This window comes from Sorex fumeus, unplaced genomic scaffold, assembly GCF_029834395.1.
Source record: "Sorex fumeus unplaced genomic scaffold, SorFum_2.1 ptg000035l, whole genome shotgun sequence".
Taxonomy (NCBI): Eukaryota; Metazoa; Chordata; class Mammalia; order Eulipotyphla; family Soricidae; genus Sorex; species Sorex fumeus.
Window position 1 is genome coordinate 11,745,823 of NW_026606092.1, and position 26,102 is coordinate 11,771,924.

Genomic DNA, 26,102 nt, shown 5'->3' on the forward strand with positions numbered 1-26,102 from the left:
TAGTATTCTAAAGTTAAATATATTTTAAACTTTTCTTACACGTCTTTCTTATAAGTACTGAAATAGTCAACTACTCTGTTCAATGTTCATATAAACTACTCTGTTCAATGAATATAAATATAAAAATATTTATATATTTTACTAGGTTTTAATAAAATTATTCAATTAACCTTAATAACCCGACTGATTCCTAAGGTCTCGTTAAGTGCCTTCATCTTACATAGTAACCATTCCTTCCCTTTTGTTCTAGATGCCTGGAATGATGTCCTCAGTGATGCCTGGAATGATGATGTCTCATATGTCTCAGGCATCCATGCAGCCTGCATTACCGGTAATCCTACAGAAACAGCTATTTTCTGTGATATTCTTTATTACTGTTACATATGAAATAGCAAATCTGTTTTGTAGGCTGTTGTGTTATCTATTTAAGCATCTCTGGAGCACTGTAACAGGAAGACTTAAGTAAATTATATTTATTTCTTTCCCCTATTTTGGACCACTGCCAGCAGTGCTCAGGCCTTACTCCTGGCTCTTTTGCTCAGGGATCACTCCTGGCTGGTTATCAAATCTGGATTGGTGACAAGGACTGGAAGGATAGTAAGGTAGGGTGTTATGCAAAGCAAATGCCCTGTCTGCTATACTGTTCTTCCAGTTCCTGTTTCTTATATAATAATTTATCTTTTTTTTACTATAAAATATATTTATATCCGTAGTTACTAAATTTACATTAAATGAAACTGGAATGCTAAATGCAACTTAATTTTTTCAGCCACAGTGTTTTATTGGTCTGATCTTTTGTTTTGGGATATTTTTTCTCAGAAATTAAAAATAATTATTTTTAAGTCTTCTGATCACTGATCAAGGAGATAATGCAATATGATGCTGTATTACAATGCTAGTAATTATAAAATTAAGGCTTGTAGAGTGAAAACTCTAAAAAAAATTTACAAAATTAGGCTTAATAAAATAAGGGAGAAAGTGAATGTAAAAAGTTGAGTTACATATTTTCATCAAGGAGGAACATAGAGAAGGAAAGTGTTTAGTTGACAAAAATTTCAGTTTCAAGTTTGCTAAGAAATATAATCTTACAAAGGAAACAGACATTTGCCTTACTCAGCACTTTATAAACTTTCATTTAATGTAGGACTTCAGGGTTATGGTACTTGCTTTCCATGTGACCACCACTGATTTGGGCCCTGCCACACATGATCCTTTGAGTGTCACTGAATGTGGCTGCAAGACTCCAAAAGAAAGAGTGCATATAATGTGATATAGTGCTGTATGCCAAACATTTCATTGCTCTTACATTTCATGAGACTTAAGTTTCAAAACCCCCTGAGCATGGCTGGGTGTGTCACCCAAACAAAACAAAACAGAAAACAAAAAAAATCAACCAGATATGTGTTATTTGATTAGTATGGAAAGGTAATACTTTGCTCATACTGTGTATGTGCATATTATATAGGGGAGGAGAGAAATTTCTCCTCATATGGCTCAGGGAACAATATGGGGTACCAGGAACCTGGATTGGCTGCATACAAGGCAAGCCGCTCTGGTACTGCTGCTCCAGCCCAGGAAGTTCAATTCTTGACACACTGTCTCTACACCATTATTTATGGGCGGAGACAGATTGAAAGCTGTAAAGGTGATAGAGATAAATAGATATCTAGAGAGAGAGAAAAATAGATACCTATATTTAGAGAGCATGTGCGAGAGAGATGGTTAATTGCTGATGGGCATGTAAACATCATTGTGCCCTGTTATTAGCCTATTATTAATCATGTTTTTCAAGTGTATAACAAGCTTATAGAACTGAGACTATTAAAACTTACTGTTATGTTTGAAGTGACTTTAGAATTTTGTAGAGAGGGGACTGATTGTGTTTTGTGAGCAACTTACATAAAATATAATTTAAGGTGAATGTCACTGATTTTAATGTTTTTTTTTTAAATAGCCAGGAGTAAATAATATGGATGTTGCAGCAGGTATGTATACTATTTGTGGTTCTGTCTATTGGACGTCATGAAGTTTTGTTACTCAAGCTGTTCTTTGAATTCTGGGAACAGATTTGAATCCAGATATGCTTTGGTTCACTTAGTGTCTTAACATTTAATAGTTTGCAGACCAGGGAGAGAGAGCTGGGGTTAAGGCAGACCCTGGTTTTAGTCCTTCCTTCACTCTGTTATTTTTCTTCCCGCATCCACCCCTGCTGGGAACAGCCTTCTGAACTGCAGGGTGTGACTCAAATACCTCCCCTGTCTCAGATACATGCAACTTAATCATTAATAACATTTAAAGAGGGAAGCTTCTGACAAAGATTGAATTTATCCCCATGTTGAAGGAACATTGTTTACAGTTGTCCTTGTCAGCATGAAGGAAATTAGGTTGTTTAAATGAAAATCTGAGGGGTGATAGTATGTGGATAAGCCATTTGCCCTGCACATGGCTAACCTGGGTTCAATCCCCTGGACCCCATCTGGTCCCCTGAGCACCACCAGGTTTGGCACAAAAGAAAAAGAAAAATCTAATTTAGTTCATCTTTCCACTCAGCAAACATGGTGGAGTAACAGATCTGTAGTTCTAATGTAAGCATGTATTCTCTGGGCCTTTTAGGCCTGTGGTTTTCAGCCATTTTACATCTGCAGACAAGTAGTTGAAAAACAGTATTACTTGCTGACTTGCAGTTTATTTTTCCAGTGATGAACTTTTTGTTGTTTTTCAGCCAGTTACTGACATGTATTTATTTTGATAGTGTCTTTCATATATAAGAGTAATGTTATGTTATATAAGCTTATATGCATATGAGCTGTAATGATGCTGTCATTACCTATGAGCAAATAATGTTCCACATGAATTAGTACTATTAGATGCTCAACTTTATCCTCTGACTATGTCAGAATATTTTTTGTTTCAAACATTGTTAGCTGAAATGTGTATAAGATGTATATGCTTTCCTCTAGGTTTATTTTATATGTACCTAATTAAATTTTCAAGTGTTTTAGAATTTTTATCATTTAACCTAAAATGATGCATTCTTTCTGAAATACCTAATGTTTAGCTCATGTAGATCCTAGAGAGGGTTTTTATTATCGTGAATATTCCTGGAAATTAAATGATTTTTTTTTAATGTTTTGTCTCTACCATTGATGAAAATAACATCCTTTGATTGCTTTTAGTTTATGTACTTTGGTCTCTCCCTCCATTTCTTTTGTTTTTTGGGCCACACCCTGCTGTGCTCAGGTGTTACTCCTGGTTCTGCACTCAGGACTCACTTTCACACATAATAATAATGTTATGTTATTTAAGCTTATGTGTTTTATATACATATAAGCAATTCTCAGGTTACCATATGGAATGCCAAGGATCAAAGCTAGGTCGGTGGCATGCCAGGCAATGTCCTTACCCACTGTACTGCTACTGTCCGCCATCCCTTTCCTTTTTATATGCTTTGTGCCAAGTTGCTGTATTTTGGGGTTTTTAGTAGTATTGGACAGTGTTATCTAGTAGAACCGTATGCAGTGGTGGAAATTGTTCTGTTGTCTCTACTGACACATACTACATAGTTACCACTATCTGCACCTACTCTTGAACTGTGGCTAATGTTAGTATCACTTAATTTTGTTTTAAACAGATGTATGATGACTGATTCTATGTTGTGTAGCATGATTTGGAATCTAAACAGTTTTAAGTTGTCAGTAATAGATGAGAGGCTCAAGGTTTTGTTCGCCTTTAATGGTTCAGTAGAGAAAAAGAATTTAGGCAAGATAGACATGAGATAGCAGGATGAGAAAAAACAGAAAGCCAAGATGAATGCTTCACAGATTAGCTCCTTGTGAGTGCAAATTAAAATTTCAGTATACTTACTACTTAATTCTGAAAATGCTTTGCACTGTAGGTTTTATGCTGTGAAAAAAGAAAGCAAATAGTTCGTATGGAACAGTGTTAGTGTAATGGAATGAGGAGGAAGAAATAGTATAGATACACACACACACACACATATATATTTTAAATTAAGAAAGCATGGTTCTAACATTGTAAATGTTGTCTCTCCCTTTCCTTTATTTTCAGGGGCAGCAGCCGGTGTAGTAAGTACCTCTGGAATATATTTATTTCATTATGCTTCTTTAGCCCACTGCACTTTTTCTCATATTTGTTCTAAAGATTATCTGCTTAATCGAAGCCCTTTTTCCCCATACCATTGGTTTAAACGTTAAATAGGCTTGCCCTTCCAAGCCCATGTTTTCTCTTGAACACTTCTTCTACTTGTTTGTCTCCGTCTCCTTTCTTGCTGCTTGCTCTTCAAGCCTGTGTTCTCCCTTGAAAACATATTCCTTTCCTTCTCCTCACCCCACCCATCTTAAGTAGTTTCTTTCAATAAAACCTATCTAGCTTCACTAACAACAAAAAAGTTGAATTTGATTCTTTTGAGAGAAATTGGAATCTGATATATTCATCAATTTATATCTTTTGCTGGTCTTGTTAATCCATTTGGTGTCGTGTATACTTTTATAGGTATTTTGATTTTTGTTTTTAATTCAATCACTTACCAAGCTATTCATGAATGGGATTCAGTCTTACAATGTTCAAACACCCATCCCTCCACCATTGTACATTTTCCACTACCAGTGTCTCCAGTTTCCCTCCCACCACCTTCCAATTCCCTTTTCCCCCCTTTACATACATTTTTAAGACAGTTTTGTGGTTTTGATTGGAGTTGCATTCTTTTTAATAGGTAATAGGAACATGTTTATACTATTAAGTTGTCACATACTGGACTTGCAAGTCAGATTTTTTTTTTCCTGTTAGATTTGAAGTTTTCCTTAAAGACTTGAGTGTACTTCATTTGGTTAGTTTACAGATAACTTTATTCATTAATGATTTCCCTCCCCCCCATACATAATTTTATTTATTTTAAGGTTTGGAGACTAGATTCCGTCTTTGGAAAATAGTTGTGGTCATAATCACTCCACTTGCCTACACTGTCATTTTGTTCATAAATTTATGCACAAGCGATAGACTTATGTCATTAAAAGATATTGTGCGTAAGTTGTGCAGTTCCTATAATCAGAAAAGCAGCCTTACCCTTACAGTTCTGTGACTTGGAGTGATCCACAAACCTAAATGATTTCACCTTCCCTTTTTTTTTTTTTGGCTTTTTGGCTTTTTGGGTCACATCCAGCAGTGCTCAGGAATTGCATCAGCTCTGAATCACTCCTGGTGGTGCTCAGGGGACCATATGGGGTGCTGGGGATCAAATTCAGGTCAACTTCTGCATGCAAGGCAAACACCCTACCTGCTGTACACTACTTTCAAATTATTGTGTTTTCATTTACCTCCCTGCTTACATGAACTGTCAAATGCATATCCTTTTTATACCTCTAATTTCTCTGAAACTATTAATAGTATTCAGTGTAAATAGCACTTTAATAACAAGTCTTTTTTTTTTTACTTTTTCTTAACTTAGAAATCAATGTGGACTGAACATAAATCGCCTGATGGAAGGACTTACTACTATAATACTGAAACAAAACAGTCTACTTGGGAGAAACCAGATGATCTTAAAACACCTGCAGAGGTAAGAGCTGAGGACTGAAAATTAGTAATTAAGTTGGTTTTAAATGTCCTTTGTGTCCCTGAGTACTGCCTGAGGTGGACCTCCAAAAAAGAAAAAATCATTCTCTTCTATGGACATACCAATTTAAAAGAAGAAATTTGAAGAATAAGAATTCTGTTAGCCCTCTTAAATTCACAATTAAATAATTTTCCTCTGCATAGAAACCTGGAGGTTTTCAAATGATTTACTGACTTCTTTAGACATTATGGTGGGCTTGGGGTACTGGAAAAGAAATTAAATGATAAATGCACTTTGTCTTAAAGGGGAAATTGTTTTTGCGAAAGATGCACTTAAGTTTTTGTTTTGTTTTGTTTTGTTTTGTTTTGTATTTGCAAACTATACCATTCTGAATATACATCTGCAGCAGTAAGACTGAAGGAATGAGCTGGATCAGCAGTATTCAGTGTGGGTTAATTAGGACTGATACTTCAAACTGTAGTTAAGGTTTTTCCTAATTGCTGTTAAATCTTCCCTCTCTACGCCAACCCCTTAATTGAAGAGGTAAAAGTATTTTCTAGGTTAAAGTAATAACGTGTGCAGCAGTACTTAGAAAGGGTAGATTGGTAGATAAAACAGATTTTCGTTTTTCCTAATTCTGGCATAATAATGTAAGCAATTTACATATTTGCCCATCTAGATTTTAATAGTATTCTCATTATCACTTAGCCAGTTTTTTTATTTGAAATTGTCATGAGGGTGAAATCTAAGTAATTTTTTCCAGATGTAGCATTTCTTATATTTCTGTTTGAGAAATCTATTTATAATAGTGTTAACACTATAGTAGGGTGTAAATGGTAGGCACATTTGACTTGAAATTCAGATTAAACTTCTCATGAGTGTTGCAGTCGTTTAAAGATAAGATAAATTTTTTAAAAGTCAATTTATTGATAACTTCCTGCTCTCGTGTCATAGCTTTAAGATTGTATGGGTTGAAGGGCTGGAAATAGCATAGCAGTTTATGTCCCAACCAGGTTCAGTCTCTGACCTCACATGACCACCTGAGTATCCCCAGGTGCAATCTTAGACTCCCCCAACTTAAGCCAGAGTCACCACATTGGTCCCCACATTGAAAGGCCCTTCATCCTCGGGTCCTAGCATTGAATTGCCATTGGTTTCCACTTGGGATTACCCTCCAAAATTTATGTATAAAGTGATAAAAATCTCTGGAATGTAGTCATGTAAATGATCGATGATGTTAAATACTAACAGAGCTTTTATATTCTTTTAGCAACTTTTGTCTAAATGCCCCTGGAAGGAGTACAAATCTGATTCTGGAAAGCCTTACTATTACAATTCCCAAACAAAAGAGTCCCGTTGGGCGAAACCAAAAGAACTTGAGGATCTTGAAGGTAAAATGGGGAAAACGTTTCTTAAGTATGGTTTTTGCATATATGGAATTCACACAAACAATCCTTCATGCATGGGATTGTTCAAAGATCTTTTATTTTGTAATTAAATGACTAGAACATGTTAAATGGTTTAACAGTTTTATGGGCTCTTAATTTCTTGTTGCTCTAGATCTCAGTTCTATAGATTTTAAATAGATTTTTATTTGATTTGATTCCATTGAAACTAGGATACCAGAATACCATTGTTGCTGGAAGTCTTATTACAAAATCAAACCTGCATGGTGAGCTGCTTTGATAATTTATTTTCTGTCATTTAACATTTTTAGAATATGTCACTAATATTCACTAACCATGACGGGGTAAATCTGCAGTGAAAAGTTTCTAATGCAAGGAATTTCTTTTATTGAAGGTTTATATTATAAATGAGCTTGTAGCCTTTGAAGGTTCTGTGATTTTTCTTTTTTGGTTTTAATTTACCAGACTAGAGATGTAGCTCAGTGGTAGAACACATGCGTTGTATGTCAACCTCCAGTACTACGCTGTACCCCCCCCCAAAAAAATGATAGACCATTGGAAATTAAGGGCAGCACATAGAATTTTAATTTAGATAGGATGAGAATGTTGGTGCATACAAGGAATACTGTGACTTGACCCTTTTGCAGATAGTAGAGAATCTTAAATTCTTAACTATTTGCTTGTTTTATCAAACTATACATTCCAGGTATTGATATTGCCATTATAAAATATTTTGATACATGTTATGGGAGAATTAAGGAAAATAGCATATTCTGGCCTCACAAAGGAAAAATTTTTCAACATTCTCAGCTATTCAAAATACTGGATGTCTACACTTGTTACAAGTAAGAATTGAAAATTTGTGTGTAGAATCTTGTCATAAGCAATTCAGATTACAAGCAATAGTATAGACTGGTAAAATGGTATTGATAATATGGTAGTTTGCCATGTGGAATGACATCGGAAAGCTAGATTTCTGGGAGGCACTTGAACTTTATAAATTTATTATTAGTCATTGTATAATTATAGTTATTCATGATTAGGTTTCAGACATATAATTTTGCAATACTAGTTCTTCCCCAATGTCCACTTCTCTCCACTGATGCCCCCCTGCCCTATTAAAGAGAATTGGTCTTGGGGTTTTTCCTGTGTCACCCAAGACTTCTATGCGTGATCTCTGACTGCAGAGCCAGAAATAAGCCCTAAGCACCTCTGGGTATGGCCCCAAAACCAAAAAAGAAAGAAAATCATAGTTTATATTATGCACTAAAGTGACGTCTTATGTAATGATGCTGAATAGGATTTTTGTCACTCCTTAAAAGTTTTTAACTAGAATAAGGAAAACGTAAGTCCAGTTCAGAGTTTTTAATACTAGCATTGGCAAATAATAATGTAGAGACTTAGTTTATTTATCTAAAAATATCAAGCTCATTTTTGATATAAATCCTATTATATATGGTTTGCATAACTTTCAATCTATCAATGTTAGTATACATGTATATATGCCAAAATTTTATAATACAGATTTTATCCCATTTTGAATTTGAATCTTCAATAATGAGCACCTTGAATAAGTACCTTAAATGATAAGTAGTTCTGACTTATTCCAGAATGATGCTACAGATAGTTTCTGGTAGTTTTTGCTCTATCCATCAGCCTTTGGGAAAGTAGTACTATGGGAAGATGTTTTCTTAACAACTATTATTACTTAAATTTGTCTTCATTCCATAATTGCTACCCTGGAACTTTGACGCAAGCGTTTGCTTTGTAGAAGTGTTGATTTTTGTTTTAAGAATGGTAAATTGAATCCTATGTAATGTCACTTCTATTACCTCTTAAAATTTGTTTACAGTGGTTGAATTTTAAAACTATATAGTGGATAACTTTTCTTTTTTCTCTTAAATAGCAATGATCAAAGCTGAAGAAAGCAGGTAAGCAATATTAGACATCAGTATGTTCTTAGAATTTGTTGTCTCTTAATAATCTTACATTTACTATCTGTTTTCTTTACAGTATAAATAATACACAACATATTAGGCCCAATGTTTTGGTGTCCTTGGGGACATTGATATTTACTCAAGATTTGTAGATTCTACTTTACAGATTATTTGAATTTAAACTGCATCCTTTATTAATTAAGAAGACTATTACAGGGCCAGGGAGATGGCTTAAAGGGCTGGAGCACGTGATTTGCATGCAGAAGTCCCAGGTTTGATTCCCCAGCACATCATGGTCCCCCGACTACTGTCAGGAATGATAACCCCTAAACTTCGCCAGGTGGGGACTCAAAACCGTTTAAAAAAAAACAGGTCATTAAAAATTAAAGAAGTTTATAGTAAAGTCTTAAAATTTGGTTTGAGCTGAGAAAGATTGAAGAATATACTTAAATTTCATGGCACGAATTCTGATAGGGCATTTTCTAAAAACAAATTCCTGGAGACCAATGATTTGCGGTATGTTGGCAGGAGTGCCTGTCATACGTTGTCAAATGTTTGCTTAAATTAAAGTAATCCAGTTTCATTCCATGGTTGTCTCTTTTTTACATGAGTTAATGGTTTCCCCTTTGGTAATTTTCCATTCGTCATTTCCTATTAGTGAAAAGCTCATGCTATCCTTTGGCTTTGTGATTACTAATGAAAATGTTTTTTCTCTTTTAACATCTAGTAAACAAGAAGAGTGCACCACAACAGCAGCAGCCCCCGTCCCTACAACAGAAATTCCAACCACCATGAGCACCATGGCTGCTGCAGAAGCAGCAGCTGCTGTTGTAGCAGCTGCAGCCGCAGCAGCAGCTGCTGCGGCTGCAGCCAATGCCAATGCTTCTACCTCTGCCTCTAACACTGTTGGGGGAACTGTTCCAGTTGTAGCTGAACCCGAAGTTACTTCGATTGTTGCTACTGTTGTAGATAATGAAAGTTCAGTTACGATTTCAACAGAAGAACAAGGGCAGCTCAGTAGTACCCCAGCAGTTCAGGATCAAAGTGAAGTATCCAGTAATGCTGGAGAAGAAACAGCTAAGCAGGAAACCGTAGCTGAGTAAGTGTAGTAATTTATCTCCTGTAAATCATTGCCTCATTTTACTAGTGTAAGAAATTGCTAGTGCTGGGAGCCAGAGTGATAGTACAGCGAGTAAGACGTTTGCCTTGCACATGACCAGCCCGGGTTCGATCCCTGGTATCCCCTGTGGTTCCCCGAGCACCGCCAGGAATAGTTCCTGAGTGCAGAGCCAGGAGTAAGCCTTGAGCATTGCTTGGTGTGACCCAAAAAGTAAAAAAAAAAAAAGAAAGAAAAAAATGCTAGTGGGCCACTGGCCATTTATGTTCCGGAATATTTTGAAAAATCAAAGAATTAGCCTGTAGATATTTGGAACTATATTTTTTTGAGTCTTGCTAAACCAGTTTATCAATTATTGCAGAATCACCAAGAAGGTTTAGGAATCAGAGTTGAGGATGTTGATGTACACATTTAGAAGTTGCAAGAAATCTGTTTTTTTTTTTTTTACTCCTGTTTTTCATTGTATCACTTTAAGATACACAGTTACAAAGTAGTTCATGATTGAATGTCAGCCATACAGTGTTCGGGCCCTGATCTCTTAGCCTGTGCACATTGCCTGCCACCAGCTGCCCTCAGCCTACAGTGGTGGCAGACACTTTTCTCTTCCCCTCACCCCTGTGTTTTCCTTTTAGACTCTGTGGTTTGCAATATTGTTACTGAAAGGGAATCATGTATATCACTTTACCTCCTTTAATCCCTTGGCTTGTGTCCAGAGTGATTATTTCCAACTACAGTGATAGTGGTCCCTTCTCTTTCATAACTGCACTCCCCCTTCCCCTTGTGGCGAGTTTCCTACCATGGACCAGTCCTCTTAGACCTTGTTTCTACTATCTTTGGGTATTATTTACATACTATGTTTTTGTTTTTTTCTATCCCTCAAATGAGTGCAGTCTATGTCAAATTTCTGTCTCAATGTCAGATACCTAAACAAAACATTTTTCTAGTTAATTGTTAAATAAACAAATGTTTATTTTAATAATAAATAAGGTGTTTTAATTTCTTGACAGTTTTACTCCTAAAAAAGAGGAGGAGGAAAGTCAGCCAGCAAAAAAGACCTATACTTGGAATACAAAAGAAGAGGCAAAGCAAGCATTTAAAGAATTATTAAAAGAAAAGGTATTAATAATTTAGATTTTTTTGTGTGACATTTAGTTTACTCTTCAGTAAATTCAGTACCTGATGCTACTATTGAGAAACTAATTTTCATTAACTGTTAAAACTGGAAATGGACGGAAATTTTTGAACATTTTTTAAAATGTGATTCTTTCAACATAATATGTGCATGGTACTAAACAGTACATTCTACCTCATTACTAGTATAAAGTTCTAATTAAAGTGCTTTTAATTGTAGTCTAAAGAAAAAAGTTCTGATGCTCTGTTTAAATTTCAGTTTAAGTTTTCTTTTTAAGTCTGTAGGTATAATATCCAGATTTGCCTTGCTTCAATAAGAAATTATTTTTTAGACCTTTTTTCAAACTCCTGCAAAGGGAAGTGCTTGATATTTGCAGTGAGTATTATGCTTTGTTCCCTGTTACATGACTTTTTCTCTATATGTTTGAAATTTTAATTATTTATTAAACGGTTTTCAGCGGGTTCCGTCCAATGCTTCATGGGAACAAGCTATGAAAATGATCATAAATGACCCAAGATACAGGTAAGACTTTGATTATGTGGGTTTTTTAACTTGTCAAATTGTGTATATAGTGTAGCTCTTAATTATTTTGGGTACCAAAAATAGAATTGTGTGTGTTATGAACCCACAGGAGTGAAACTTTGTCATATAATTTGAACACTCTGATGTAGATTAAAATAGAATTACTCTAAAGTAAAAACTTTTTTAATAATCATTTATGTTTACTATCTTAAATGTACTTAATTTATGAATAAGTCCTTTGTACATTAAGAGCGCAAACATGTTACATTTGTTCATCCTGTTTCCATTTTCTCATGGTATTTTTCTGTTTAGTGCTCTAGCAAAGCTGAGTGAAAAAAAGCAGGCCTTTAATGCTTATAAAGTGCAAACAGAAAAAGAAGAGAAAGAAGAAGCACGATCAAAATACAAAGAGGCTAAGGAATCATTTCAACGTTTTCTTGAAAATCATGAGAAAATGACTTCTACAACCAGATACAAGTAAGATTTTTTAGTGTTATACGATGTATCTTTACTACAGTTTCTTTTGTCAGAGTTTTTGCCATTTCCACTAACTATTTTACAGCAGATGCTCATAAAATAAAGTTAAATAGCAAGGCAGTTTGATAAAGTACAGAAGAGTTCAATTGAAATTCAACGTACATAGGGTCAGCGTATGGTGGGTAGGGCTTTCGCTTTGCACACGGCCACCCTGGCTTGGATCCCCAACACTCCATATGTCTTCTCAGCCTGCCAGGAGTAAGTCCTGAACACTGCCAGGGTGGCCCAAAAACAAAATAAAAATCAACTTACTTGACTAACTCAGCAAATAGAAATAAAATGGTAGAATACTGACTTTGAACAATGAAAACTTTACTCCCTGAATTTAAATAATTTTATATTTCTGGGGGAAAATAGCTATTTTAATTTTCCCTTTTATTTAAATATTTCTATTTGTGTAATATTCAGTTTAGAATATTTGAAGTTGTTGGTAATTTAAATTTTTTTTTTTTAATTTTTATTGAATCACCGTGAGATAGTTATAAGATTTCATGTTTGGGTTACAATCACACAATGATCAAACACCCATCCCTCCACCAGTGCCAACAACCAATATCCCCCGTATGCCCCCCTTCTCCACCCTCCCCCTGCCTCCATGGCACACATTATTCCCCCATAATCTCTCTCTACTTTTGGGCAGTATGGTTTGCAATACAGACACCAAGAGGTCATCATGCTTGGGCCTTTATCTATTTTTTGCACACATCTCCCATCCTGACTAATTCCTCCAGCCATCATTTTCTTAGTGATCCTTCTCTATTCCATCTGCTTTCTCCTCTTTACTCATGAGGCAGGCTTCCAGCTATGGAGCAATCTACCTGTCCCATGTATTAACTATCCTTAGGTGTCAGCCTCATGTTGTGTTGTTTTATACTTCACAAATGAGTGCAGTCCTTCTGTCTGTCCCTCTCTTTCTGACTCATTTCACTTAGCATGATACTCTCCAGGTCTATCCATTTATAAGCAAAGTTCATGACTTCATCTCTCCTGACAGCTGCATAGTATTCCATTGTGTAGATGTACCAAAGTTTCTTTAACCAGTCATCTGTTGTAGGACACTTGGGTTGTTTCCAGATTTTGGCTATTGTGAACAGTGCTGCAGTATAGGTACAGTTGTTATTTCTACTGTGTTTTTTGCATACTCGGGATATATTCCCAAAAATGCTATTGTGGGTCATATGGAAGCTAAATTTCTAATTTTTGAAGGACTGTGCACATTGTTTTGCAGAAAGACTGGACTAGTGGGCATTCCCACCAACAGTGAAAGAGTGTTCCTTTTTCCCCACGTCCATGCCAGCACTGGTTGCTTTTGTTCTTTTGAATGCCTGCCAGTCTCTGGTGTGAGATGATATCTCATTGTTTTGATTTGCATCTCCCTGATGGCTAGCGATGTGGAGTATTTTTTCATGTGCCTTTTGGCCATTTGTATTTCTTTTTTGAGGAAACTTCTGATCATTTCTTCTCCCCATTTTTTGATGGGGTTGGAGGTTTTTTTCCTTGTACAGTTCTACTGTGCATGTTGTGTTGTTTTATACTTCACAAATGAGTGCAGTCCTTCTGTCTGTCCCTCTCTTTCTGACTGAGTTTTTTCCTTCTACATTATCTTGTTTATTCTTGATCCCTTATCAGATGGGTGTTGGGTAAATATTCTTTCCCTTTCTGTGGGCTCTTTCTGGATTTTGGTCACTGTTTCTTTTGAAGTCCAGAAGCTTCTTAGTTTGATGTAATCCCATTTGTTTATGTTTGCTTCCACTTGCATGGTCAGTGCTGTTTCATCCTTAAAGATGTCTTTAGCTTCAATGTCGTGGAGAGTTCTGCCTACATTTTTCTCTATGTACCTTATGGATTCTTGTCTGATACTGAGGTCTTTAATCCACTTTGATCTGACTTTTGTGCCTGGCATTAGACAGAGGTCAGTGTTCATTTTTTTGCAGGTAGCTATCCAGTTTTCCCAGCACCACTTGTTGAAGAGGCTTTCCTTAAGTGGTCATATATTTGGGGGTCTGTGACAGAATATTTGACTCTGTTCCATTGGTTTCTAGCCCAGTACCATGTTTTAATTACTACTGCTTTGTAGTACAGTTTGAAGTTGGGGAGGGTGATGCCACCCATCTTCTTTTTCTCAAGGATTGCTTTAGCTATTCATGGGGGTTTATTGTTCCCTATGAATTTCAAGAGTGTTTTATAAATGTCATGGGTATCCTGATAGAGATTGCATTGAGTTAGTATACTGCTGTGGGCAGTATTGCCATTTTGATAATGTTAATCCTTCCTATCCATGATCAGGGGATGTGTCTCCATTTCCTAGTGTCCTCTTCTATTTCTTGAAGTAGTGTTTTGTAATTTTCCTTGTATAGGTCCTTCACCTCTTTGCTTAAGCTGATTCCTAGGTACTTGATTTTCTGAGGTACTATTATGAACGGGATTTTTTTTTTAATGTCTCTTTCTTCTCTTTTGTTATTTGTATGTAAGAAAGCCTTGGAATTTTGGGTGATTTTGTAGCCTGCCACTTTACTAAACTCACCTATTGTTTCTAGGAGCTTTTCTGTAGAGTCTTTAGGGTTTTCTAAGTATAGTATCATATCATCTGCAGACAGTGATAGCTCTTTCTCTTGTCTAACTGCAATGGCCAGGACTTCCAGTACGATATTGAATAGGAGTGGCTAAAGTGGGCAGCCTTGTCTTGTGCCCGATCTTAGAGGGAAGGCTTTTAGTTTTTCCCTGATGAGAATGATGCTTGCCATGGGCTTGTGGTAGATGGCTTTGACTATATTGAGGAAAGTTCCTTCGGTGCCTATTTTGCTGAGAGTTTTCATCATAAACGGGTGCTGGATCTTGTCAAATGCTTTCTCTGTGTCTCTTGATAGGATCATATGATTTTTTTCTTTTGTTGATATAATGGCTTCTGTTGATCGATTTCCAAATGTTAAACCATCCTTGAATCCCTGGGATGAATCCTACTTGGTCATAGTGTATGATCTTTTTGATGAGTCGTTGGATTCTATTTGCTAATAGTTTGTTGAGGATCTTTGCGTCTGTGTTCATCACGGATATCGGGCAGTAATTCTCTTTCTTTGTGGTATATCTGTCTGCTTTTGGTATCAGGGTGATTTGCTTCATAGAAACTGGAAGTGGTTTTGATACTTCAGTTTTGTGGAAAAGCTTAAAGAGGATTGAGAGTAAGTCCTCTTTAAAGATTTGGAAGAATTCACTAGTGAATCCATCTGGGCCAGGACTTTTGTGCTTGGGGAGACTTTTTATTACCATTCAATTTCATTAATGGTGATAGGTCTGTTCCGGTATTCCAAGTCTTCTTAATTCAGCCTTGGGAGGCTACAGGAATCTTAAGAATTTATCCATTTTCTCGAGGTTTTCGTGTTCCGTGGCATAAAGCTTCTCAGTGTACTCCCTGAGGATCCTTTGAATTTCTGTAGTTTCTGTTGTAATGTCCCCCTTTCATTTCTGATTCAGCTTTATGAGTCTTGCTGGAGGCTTATTGATCTTGTTTATTTTCTCAAAGAACCAGCTCATGGTTTTATTGATCTTTCAGATTGTTTTTTGGGTTTCCATGTTGTTAATTTCTGCTCTGAGTTTTATTATTTCCTTTCTCCTGTTCGGATTGGGCTCCATTTATTGGTCATTCTCCAAACTCTTAAGCTGCGAGGTTGCTAATAGTTTGAGGTTAGGTTACTTATGTGGGCTCGTTCCTCCTTCCTGAGGAATGCTTGTAGAGCTTATAAAATTTACTCTTAAACACAGCTTTTGCTGTGTCCCATAAGTTTTGGCAACTCGTGTCCTCATTTTCATTCGTATTCAGGAATCTTTTTATTTCCTCTTTGATTTCGTTTCTAAGCCAATCATTCTCCAATAGTGAGCTGTTTAATTTCCAGGTGTTTGATTTGTTTTTGTTTGTGTGTGTGATTTACTTCAAATTTCAGCGCGTTGTGGTCTGAGAAGATTGTTGATACAATCTCTAGCTTCTTAATTTTATGGAGGTATGTTTTGTGACTCAGCATGTGGTTTATCTTGGAGAAAGTTCCATGCACACTTGAAAAGAATGTGTATTCAGCTTTTTGAGGATGAAGTGTCCTGTATATATCTACTAAGTCACTTTCTTCCATTTTTTCCTTCAGATGAATTATGTCCTTGCTAAACTTGTGCCTGGTTGATCTATCAAGAGGTGATAAAGCGGTGTTGAAGTATTGTGTTGCTGTCGATGTCTTTCTTCAAGTCTATGATTAGTTTCAAGTACTTTGCTGGTCCCTCATTAGGTGCATATGCATTTAGTATTGTAAGTTCTTCCTGTTGTACAGATCCCTTGATCAATAAGAAATGGCCTTCACTGTCTCTTGTGATCTTTTTCAGTCTGAAATCGATGTGGTCTGATACTAGGATGGCTACCCCAGCTTTTTTATGGGAGTTGTTTGCCTGTGGGATTGTTTTCCAGCCTTTGACTTTGAGCCTATGTTTGCTCTGACTATTGATGTGTTTCTTGCAGGCAGCAGAATGTTGGGTTCAATTTTCTAATCTATCTTGCCACTTTGTGTCTTTTAATTAGTGCATTTGTTGAGGGAGATTATTGTTACGGGGTTTTGTCCTATTTTTATGTTGAAATTTGGTGTATTTGAGGGGCCTGTCTTGTCTTACAGTAGCCCATTTAGTTGTTCTTGTAACCATGGTTTTGAGTCTGTGAAGTTCCTGAGTTGCTGTGTGTCTGTGAAACTGTGTGTTTTTCCTTCAGTTATGAATGAGAGTCCCTCTGGGTAAAATATTTTTGGTGAGGCCTTTATTTCATTGATTTTTTTTCACTATATCCCACCACTGTTTTCAGGCCTTAAGGGTTTCATCAGACAAATCGGCTGTGAATCTTAAGGATGCTTCTTTATAGGAAATTTCTTTCTTTGATCTTGCTGCTTTCAGAATTTTGTCTCTATTGGAGGTTTTGGTCATTTTGATCAGGATGTGTCTTGGGGTATTTTTATTTGGATTTCTTCTACCTGGTCTGGCATATCGAATACTCTCGGTAGCTTCCCGGGCTCTCCGAGAGGGGCAGAGGAATCGAACTCGGGTCGATATGCCAGACACTGTAACAACAAAGTCTCCAATGGAGACATTACTGGGCCCGCTCGAACAAATCGATGATCAACGGGAGGGCCTTTACCTTTACCTTTACCTACCTGGTAACCTTCAGGCCTCCTGATTGTGGTTACATGTTTTTTTCAGCTCTGGAAACGTCATAGCAATGATGTCTTTGACAGTTTCTTCTTCATCAGGGTTTAGTTACTGTCCCTCTGGACTCCAATAATTCTTATGTTACTCCTCTTGGCTACATCACGATCTTCTCTTGGCATCTGTTCCAGGATTTTGAGTCTTTTTTTCATTTTCTGCTCTTTTCTGGAGAGTCTGGACGTCATCTTCAAGCTCACTGATTCTATCCTCAGCAGCTGTTACTCTGCTGCTGAGGCCTTCCACTGAGTTTTTCAATTCACCTACCAGGTTTTTCATATCTGACATTTCCGTTTGTAATTTTATTTGCATTTTCCTCATTTCTACCTTCAAATCCTCTTGTCTTTTATTGGCATTGCTTTTCATTGTTTCTTTTAGCTCCCTAAGCATCCTCAGTAACTTCCTTCTAAATTCCTTGTCAGAGGGGTTGTCTAGCACTTCATTACTGTTGGGGACTTCTGGGCTAGCCTGTTCAATAAGTAAGCTTGGTTGGCTTCTGCGTTTCTTTACCATTGTTACCTGTGTGGTTTAGACCTTCACGCTCACTGTTACTGTTCTGCTTAAAATGCAGAATTAATTGAGGTGGGCTTAATGAATTATTGGCTAATGTGTTTCTGATGGTTAAGGTAAGCTAGTTGAAGTTTCATCTAAGAGGGTAACTTGTGGTTCCTATGGGATATGTAGGGGGAGAATAACTTGTGTCTGCTCCGGGAAGGAGCCCTGCCACTGGGTGGGTACCTGCATGAGTGAGCAGAGGGTGCCCAGAATGTTTCAACTTTGCTTGCGTGCGGTGTGCCTCAATTGCCGTTCCCCGCAGACCAAGGATGAAAACCAGCTGCACTCTGGGGTTCTAGTTAGACGCGCAGTTCCGGGAAGGGGCCCTGCCGCGGGGCGGGTACCTGGGTGAGTCAGTATTTAAAGGTTTCAAAGACGGGGCTGGAGAGATAGCACAGCAGGTAGGGCATTTGCCTTGCATGTGACTGGCCCAGCGTCGATTCCCAGCATCCCATAGGGTCCCCCGAGTGATTCCTGAGTGAAGAGCCAGGAGTAACTCCTGTGCATCATCGGGTGTGATCCCCTCCCCCCCCAAAAAAAGCATCCCCCAATTTTTTTTTCAAGAAGCTGTTAAGACCATTTTAGGAGAAAAGCAAAGGAAACTTTGTTGCTCTTATGTGTATTTTATATTAATAAATATAATGTTTGACAGTGGGTGTCACACACATAAATTCAGTTTTAGAACACTTGCTCTGAATGTATATCTCCCACACACAGATACACGTGAACATGTGCTTATGCACACCTGCTCAGTGGTAAACATTTGGCTTTGTGTGTAGGAAGTCTTGGGTATGAACATAGATAGGCATGGGATGGAGCTCAGTATAGAGCACACATATGCTCTCACACACTTGTCTGCGAAGGCTTATAAAAACCCATAATTTAGTTCATTTTGATAGTTTCATAGCCTACCCTCAGAAATTGAGGTGCCTTTCACCTGTAAAACATTGATTAGTGGGAATTTAACCCCTCTTTCTCAAAAGAGAAGTGAGACTTCAGCTTTTATTTCAAAATTTTTCTTCACAATATAGTCATGACCTGCTGCAGCGGGTGGGAGAGATGATTATTTTATTTCAATATTCATTTAAAATTTCAAATGTTTTTTTAAAATCTACATTTTAAATTTAGCTATAGAATTAAAACAGCTAACTGTCATATTTTAGAAAAAGAGTATATTAATGTTTAAATTTTTTAACAATTAGGAAAGCAGAACAAATGTTTGGAGAAATGGAAGTCTGGAATGCAATATCTGAACGTGACCGTTTGGAAATCTATGAAGATGTTTTATTCTTTCTTTCAAAAAAAGAAAAGGTATTTTTTGTGTATAGGCATTTAAGCTTAAAACGAGATGTTCCTTCATTTCCAGATATACTGCCTGCCTTTGTTGATTAGTCTAGGTTAGACTCCTATGTTAATGACAGAGTTACAGATTTATTCATTTACTTGACTCTTCAAATGGTCATAAATTGATTGTCTTATGCTTAATTTGAAACATAAACTTTTAAAAGCTTATTAGGGTTGGGGGCTGCAAAGATAGTATACTGGTTGAGCACTTGTCTTGTTTGTGATCACCGTTGGTTTAGTCCCTGGCATCCTGTATTGGTCTGAACCCTGCTGGGAGTGATTGATGAGTGTAGAGTCAGAAGAAGGCCTGTGGCAGCACGGCAATGTGCTCCCCCAAACCCCCCAAAAACAACAAACAGCAAACCGAAACTTGGTAGGTTTAAAACCACTCAGGGCTTGAGAAAAAGTATTGGGGTCACTGCACCTTACCCGGCTTTAGCCCCCAGAGCTAAAGCCACATAGAGCTCTCTTGAGTGTGTCCCAAATCTTTCCCCTCTGCCCCTCATACACACAAAAAGCTTACTGCTAACATTTATTTAAAATTCTTCTACAAGAATGACAATCATATAATTGTTCAGTAGGAGGGTGTCTTAAAAACCTTTTTGATTGTATCATTTTTATTGTGCTGTTGTTTTATGTTAATTTCAAAAAACTTAGCATTACCCATTATGTGGAGGAGGCCCAGTCCCAATCCGAACAGGCTTGGAGATCTGTGCCCGGGTCCCGCACACCTGGGTTCCTCTGCTGGTTCCTTCATGCATGAGGCTCATCTGAACGTGTGGAGAGTAGGCTCAAGCATGGCTGTGGCTGGAACCAGAGGTCTTCAGCTGCCGGGGCTCTGCTTGGGGTGGGGAGGGAAACTCAACCCACCCTCCTCCAAGGGGCCCCTGTGAGGACAGCCAGGAGACCCAGATCCCCCCATCCGTCTTCCAGTGTGTAGGGGTTACACCCACCAACTGCCCCCGGTGCTGTGTAATCCCAGCCAAGACCCAGAGACTATAAAACCCAGAGACTATAAAACCCAGCTCCTGGAAGTGTGCGGCTGCAAATGCAGCCACACAACATCTCATTTTATACTTCTTATTCTGAGAACCTGGCAGGCTACCACAAGTATCCTGCCCACACGGCAGAGTCTGGCAAACTCCCCGTGGTGTATTCAGTATGCCAGAAACCAGTAACAATGATGGGTGTCATTCTTCTGACCCTGAAGGAGCCTCGATAGTGGCACTTTCTAGAATCTCAGGGCTAGGACGAAGGAGATATTACTGGGGCCTGCTCGAGGAAATTGATGACCAACAGGATACAGTGATACAGTGATACCCATTATGTAACCTGTGCATAGTATGTTTGGCTTTAAGATCTTGTCTAGGGAACTGGAGAGAGCACAGTAGGTAAGGCACCAGAGTTTGATCCCTGGGATTTCAGTTGGTTGGTTCCATGAGCACTGCTTAGTATGGCCCAAAACAAGAACAAACAGTCTTGTAAACAAATGAAGCATTCTTGTAAAGAATGCTCTTCGATTTGTCTACACCCGTGGCGGCCTGGCCTCGTTCATAGACCAGCAGTTACATTCCGCTATCCCAGCTGGTAGACCAGTGGTTTTCAATCCTTCTACACCTGCAGACTGGCACTTTTCAGTGAACTGGTGATTGAAGACCACTGATCTAGAATGCATATTAATAGGTGGAAATGTGTAGACATACAGACTGAGGACCATACATTGCTTCTCAAATCATGTTTAGTTAGAGATAATGGGTGGTCGAGACCAGAGACCAGGAGGTAAGGCACTTGCTGTGCATGTGGCCCTTCCAGTAAAGATCCACAGTACCACCTGTGGTTCCCCCAAGTACTCTAGGCGTGGCCCAAAACCTTCCAGAAAAGAGAGGTGAGAAAAACCAAAGGTAGATTAAACCTAGAAATTAGGCATGTACACTAGAATAGTAAATGGCATTGATGTTTTATATTGATGTTTTAAGTAAATGGGTCCACGGTCACGGTCCTCCCGTTGTTCATCAGTTTGCTCGAGCGGGCCCAGTAACGTCTCCTTCATGAGACTTTGTTGTTACTGTGTTTGGCATATCAAATATGTCACAGGTAGCTTGCCAGGCTCTGCTGTACAGGCGAGATACTCTCGGCAGCTTGCCGGGCTCTCCGAGAGCAGTGGAAGAATCGAACTCGGGTCGGCCATGTTGGCCACTTGTAAGGCAAATGCCCTACCACTTTGCTGTCGCTCCAGCCCTAAGTAAATGGGTATTATTTGAAATTTGGTCATCAGTTTGAATGTAAAGAAACCTTCACTAAGTTTGTTGAACTTCAAGAATTTTTTTCATACTTTTGATTTAGGAGCAAGCAAAACAGTTGCGGAAAAGAAATTGGGAAGCCTTAAAGAACATACTTGACAATATGGCTAATGTAACGTATTCGACAACTTGGTCTGAAGCCCAGCAATATCTAATGGATAATCCAACTTTTGCTGAAGATGAGGAATTACAAAGTAAGAATACCTCATTGGAATAAAAGGTTTTTAAACAGCTGTACAGTAAAGAATTCCCACTTTAAAAAAAAAAGGTCATAATTGGATTTTGCTCCATTTTTCTATTTTGGTAAAAGCATTTTGTTTCCACATAAGATGTTTTTTAATATATATATCATAAAGTTATATATGTATTTTTTTTTCAGGACAAAATGATTTTTCCAGATTCCTGAGCATAGTATATAAGGATTATAATCTTTGAATTACTGTTTTCATAGGTGAAACTTAAAAGTGTGCTTTACCATTTATATGTAACTTGAGAGAACCAAGTTAATTGGCGGAGATATACAGTAGAGGAATTATGGCATTCACCTTTGACACAGTTCGTTCCAATTTGATTACCAGTATCTCATATAGTTACCCACAGTCAGCACCAGAAGTATTCCTTGAGTACCACTGGCTGTGGCCCAAAATCAAAAATCCCAAACTAATTAACACATTTATTCACACTATCTTGAGATAATATTGGTTTCAGAAGTTTCCATATGAATGATCTTAATCTTCCTCAGAGTATCTATTTCTGATTACCCAGTTGTTTTTTAAATAACAAAAACAACTGGGTAATCAGAAATAGATGCATTAACTTCTTTATCACCTCCTTTGACATTCCAAGAGGTCTACTTTGAAAATCACCTTGAATAATACTGAAATTTTACCAGTATATATTAATTGTATGTTTATAGTCTTTATCCTAAAAATCATATAGGATATCTTTTAGTAGCTCTGTTTTGAATTTTGATTAAATAGTTCTCTCCCCCGCTCTTTTTTTTTTTTTTTGCCAGAGGGTTGGGGGAGTCCCAGCCCTGCCTTAGGACTTGCTCCTAGACTTGGGGGGGCGGGCAGGGGACCATATGAGATGGGATGGGATGTGGGGGATCAAACAGCATTGAACTTGGTCAGCTTTCTGCAATGCAAGTGTCCTACCCTGTGTACTATTGCTCTGTCCCTGATTAAAAGTATCTTTCCTTTTTTAGACAAGTGCAAGTCATGTTTGAGTTTAAAATGCAAGTGTTGGAGGCCAGAGTGATAGTACAGGGTTTGAGGCTCTTGTCTCATATGTGCTGACCCCAGTTCAATCTCTGGCACCATATATGGAACCTCAGCACTGCCAGGAGTGAATCCTCAAAAAACAATGCCGGGATTAAACCTGACTCTCCTGGGTGTGACCCAGAAGTCAAAATAAAATAAAAGTACAAGTAATTGCAAAAACTGAATAGGTGAATCTGAAGTTTATATGAAATTAATGCATATTATTAAGCTTTATTTACTGATGCTTGATTTTTCATTTCTTTTTAAATAAAACTTTAGATATGGATAAAGAAGATGCATTAATTTGCTTTGAAGAGCATATTCGGGCTTTAGAAAAGGAAGAAGAAGAAGAAAAACAGAAGAGTTTGCTAAGAGAAAGACGGCGACAACGTAAAAATAGGGAATCTTTTCAGGTAACAGGAAAATAACTTTTTTTCAAGCTAAAATTTATGGTTAATGAGCTTTAAACCATGATATAAGTAACTTTGAGACACTTTTTCAGATCATTTACACAGATTTTTTGGATGAATCAGATACATTTAATCTTAGTGACCAATTAGTTATGGAACATTAAAGACTGTAGCTGATTTGGTATTTAGTTGAGTACTAAGATATGTCTTAATTTAGCAAAGGGGAATACCATGAAGACACAATGTGATAGAAATCAAGGAGTGGAAATTGTTGGATCATATTGTAGGGGTAATGTTTTCACAAACCTCCATACTATTTCCATGGAGGGTGGATTATTTTGCACTTTACTAGTAGTGCATGCCCTTTTAATTTCTTCAAAGTAATTTTTATAATCTTTATTTCAGTGCACACAAAGTGTTACATCAGCATTTAATTAATATGTTTTAAATGATTTTTCAAAATCTTCGTTATTGTATTTCATACTGATAGCACATTTCAGTTTAGAGTAGCTACTTTTTCTGTACTTAGAAGCTACAGTATTGAATGGTACAGCTATAGGAGTTAATAAAAACAAATTTTTGATTTGTACTTGTTTATTGTTGAGGTTTTTTGGTGTGGGTAGGGGCTGGTGTTAGACCATATTCAAGGTTCCCAGGGAGTTTTCCTGTCTCTGCTCAGAAGTGACCCCTGGTGGTGCTTAGGGGACCTTGTGTCTTGCCCAGGATAACTGGTGCAAGGCATGCGTCATAGTTCTTTCGGACATTTGTTGTAGAGTTAAACTCCCTAGAAAATTTGGGATTTTGGAAAGCAGAACATCTGGAAATTGCTAAGTACTAAAAAATGTACTAAAAAAGTCAGTATGTTTCCTTGAATGTCAGCAAATAGTGGCTGGAGAGATAATAAGGTAAGATGCTTGCCTTGCACATTGCAAATGCAGGTTCTATCCCCAGCATCCCATAATATTCCCTCATGATTCCTGAGTGCAGGGTCAGGAGTAAGCCCTGAGAATCACTGTGTGTCCCAATCTCTTCCCACACCCCCCAGAAGGAAGTGGTTTTATTTAGGGGGAAAGCATCGGAATGTGGAAGAAAGGAATTGCATTTTTGATATTTTTAAATTAAATGTGAGGCTAAGTTTTAGTTCTCTAGACTATTGGCACAACAAAATGGTAAAGGAAGGCAGGAGAGGGGGGTAATAAAAAATTCAGTTACGTTATTATGAACCTAGGGCTTCTGAATGCAAGGTATGATAGGCCATTGATTTCTTCCCTTGGCTGTTTTTGTTTGTTAAGTTAGAAATGTGTTTTGTTTTCAGGGATAAAGACTGTATAGCTTTCAAAGGTCTATTTCTGTGATTAAAGAAATTTTCTCCCTAAGAGATGATTTTTTACTTTGCTCAATAACAGATCTTTGCCATCTAAACGGAAATTTATTATGACATTGGGACAAAAATATTAAATGTTGCTTATATTTTTTGCATATGTTTACGCTAATGTCTCATCCATGAGTGACTTTTAAAATTTTATTTTATTTTAATTTTTTTTGGCTTTTTGGAGTCATACCTGGCTCTGAACTCAGAAATTACCCCTGGTGGTGTTCAGGGGACCATATGGGATGCTGGGAATCGAACCCGGGTTCGGCTGCATGCAAGGCACGCGCCCTACCCGCTGTGCTATTACTCTAGCCTCGACTGTCCTTTTTTTAGATAATCAATTTGTTCTTCATTTACTACTGTGAGATTATATACCGGTTAAATCCTTATAGGAAATAAAATGGAGAATCCTTGTCATAAATACGGACTATATGATCTAGCTATTCCACTTTTTGGTATCTAGCCTGACAACATGAAGGCACTGATTTAAAAAGGAGTATGCTCACTAATGTTCATTGCAGTTCTTATAATTGCCAAGATCTGGAAAAAGCCATGATGCCTTATAGCAAATGAATGGATAAAAAAATTGCATATATAAACCCAGTGGGATACTACTCATTAAAGAAAAGATCATTTCACTACAACTTGCATGAAACTGGAGGGTGTCATGTTAAAATGATCAAAAATGCTAAACAGAATTTATGATTTTGTTTATTAAAATATTTAATATTCAGATCATCACAAATATTAGATGATCTTATGTGAAATGTAAAGAAACAAAGCAAGGGAATAGCCTAAGCAACAAAAAGAAGCTATTATTTGAACTCTGTCACTTTTTTGGTGGTTGTGCTGTAATAATATTCTATTACTAAAGCATTAATGGTTACACTGTTATAAGCCAAGTTACTTTTGTAAAATACACATGATGGATTTGGTTTGGGGTTGTTGTTTTTCAGATATTTTTAGATGAATTGCATGAACATGGACAGCTGCATTCTATGTCATCTTGGATGGAACTATATCCAACAATTAGTTCTGACATTCGATTTACTAATATGCTTGGTCAGCCGGGTGAGATTCTTTTCATTCCTAATTTATAGTTCTGGTAGTAGTTGGAATGGGCTAGAAGGGGGGTTGTTGGTTTTGTTGGATGTTGGGGGAAGGGTTCTTTATTTTGATTTATAAACAAAAAAGTAATTGCAGCTCTTGGTTAGAGCTAGCTTTTGACTTCTTTAGTTTTTTCATTAGGATCAACCGCACTTGACCTTTTCAAGTTTTATGTTGAGGATCTTAAAGCACGGTATCATGATGAGAAGAAGATAATAAAAGATATACTAAAGGTAAAATACTATACTGAACTTACAGTGCTTTTTAAAATTGATAATTTGTTCATTTCATTTGTTACTAATA

The 26,102-nt window shown here is 37.3% G+C and overlaps 1 protein-coding gene across 8 annotated transcripts in view; it reads left to right on the forward strand.

The window, feature by feature from the left end:
- Positions 1-26,102, forward strand: part of PRPF40A (pre-mRNA processing factor 40 homolog A) — a 47,154-nt gene that overhangs the window by 13,449 nt on the left and 7,603 nt on the right. For 2 of the 8 annotated variants that reach the window (XM_056117576.1, XM_056117580.1), the window contains exons 3-18: positions 251-331; positions 1,955-1,985; positions 4,069-4,085; positions 5,465-5,575; positions 6,843-6,963; positions 7,191-7,244; positions 8,885-8,909; positions 9,643-10,014; positions 11,040-11,148; positions 11,622-11,686; positions 11,999-12,163; positions 19,207-19,315; positions 21,692-21,842; positions 23,190-23,323; positions 25,649-25,763; positions 25,929-26,032. In XM_056117576.1, the coding sequence (XP_055973551.1) occupies positions 251-331; positions 1,955-1,985; positions 4,069-4,085; positions 5,465-5,575; positions 6,843-6,963; positions 7,191-7,244; positions 8,885-8,909; positions 9,643-10,014; positions 11,040-11,148; positions 11,622-11,686; positions 11,999-12,163; positions 19,207-19,315; positions 21,692-21,842; positions 23,190-23,323; positions 25,649-25,763; positions 25,929-26,032 (1,764 nt within the window). The remainder of the gene's footprint in view (positions 1-250; positions 332-1,954; positions 1,986-4,068; positions 4,086-5,464; positions 5,576-6,842; positions 6,964-7,190; positions 7,245-8,884; positions 8,910-9,642; positions 10,015-11,039; positions 11,149-11,621; positions 11,687-11,998; positions 12,164-19,206; positions 19,316-21,691; positions 21,843-23,189; positions 23,324-25,648; positions 25,764-25,928; positions 26,033-26,102) is intronic. The other 6 variants (XM_056117577.1, XM_056117581.1, XM_056117578.1 and 3 more) reach the window with 3 other exon arrangements.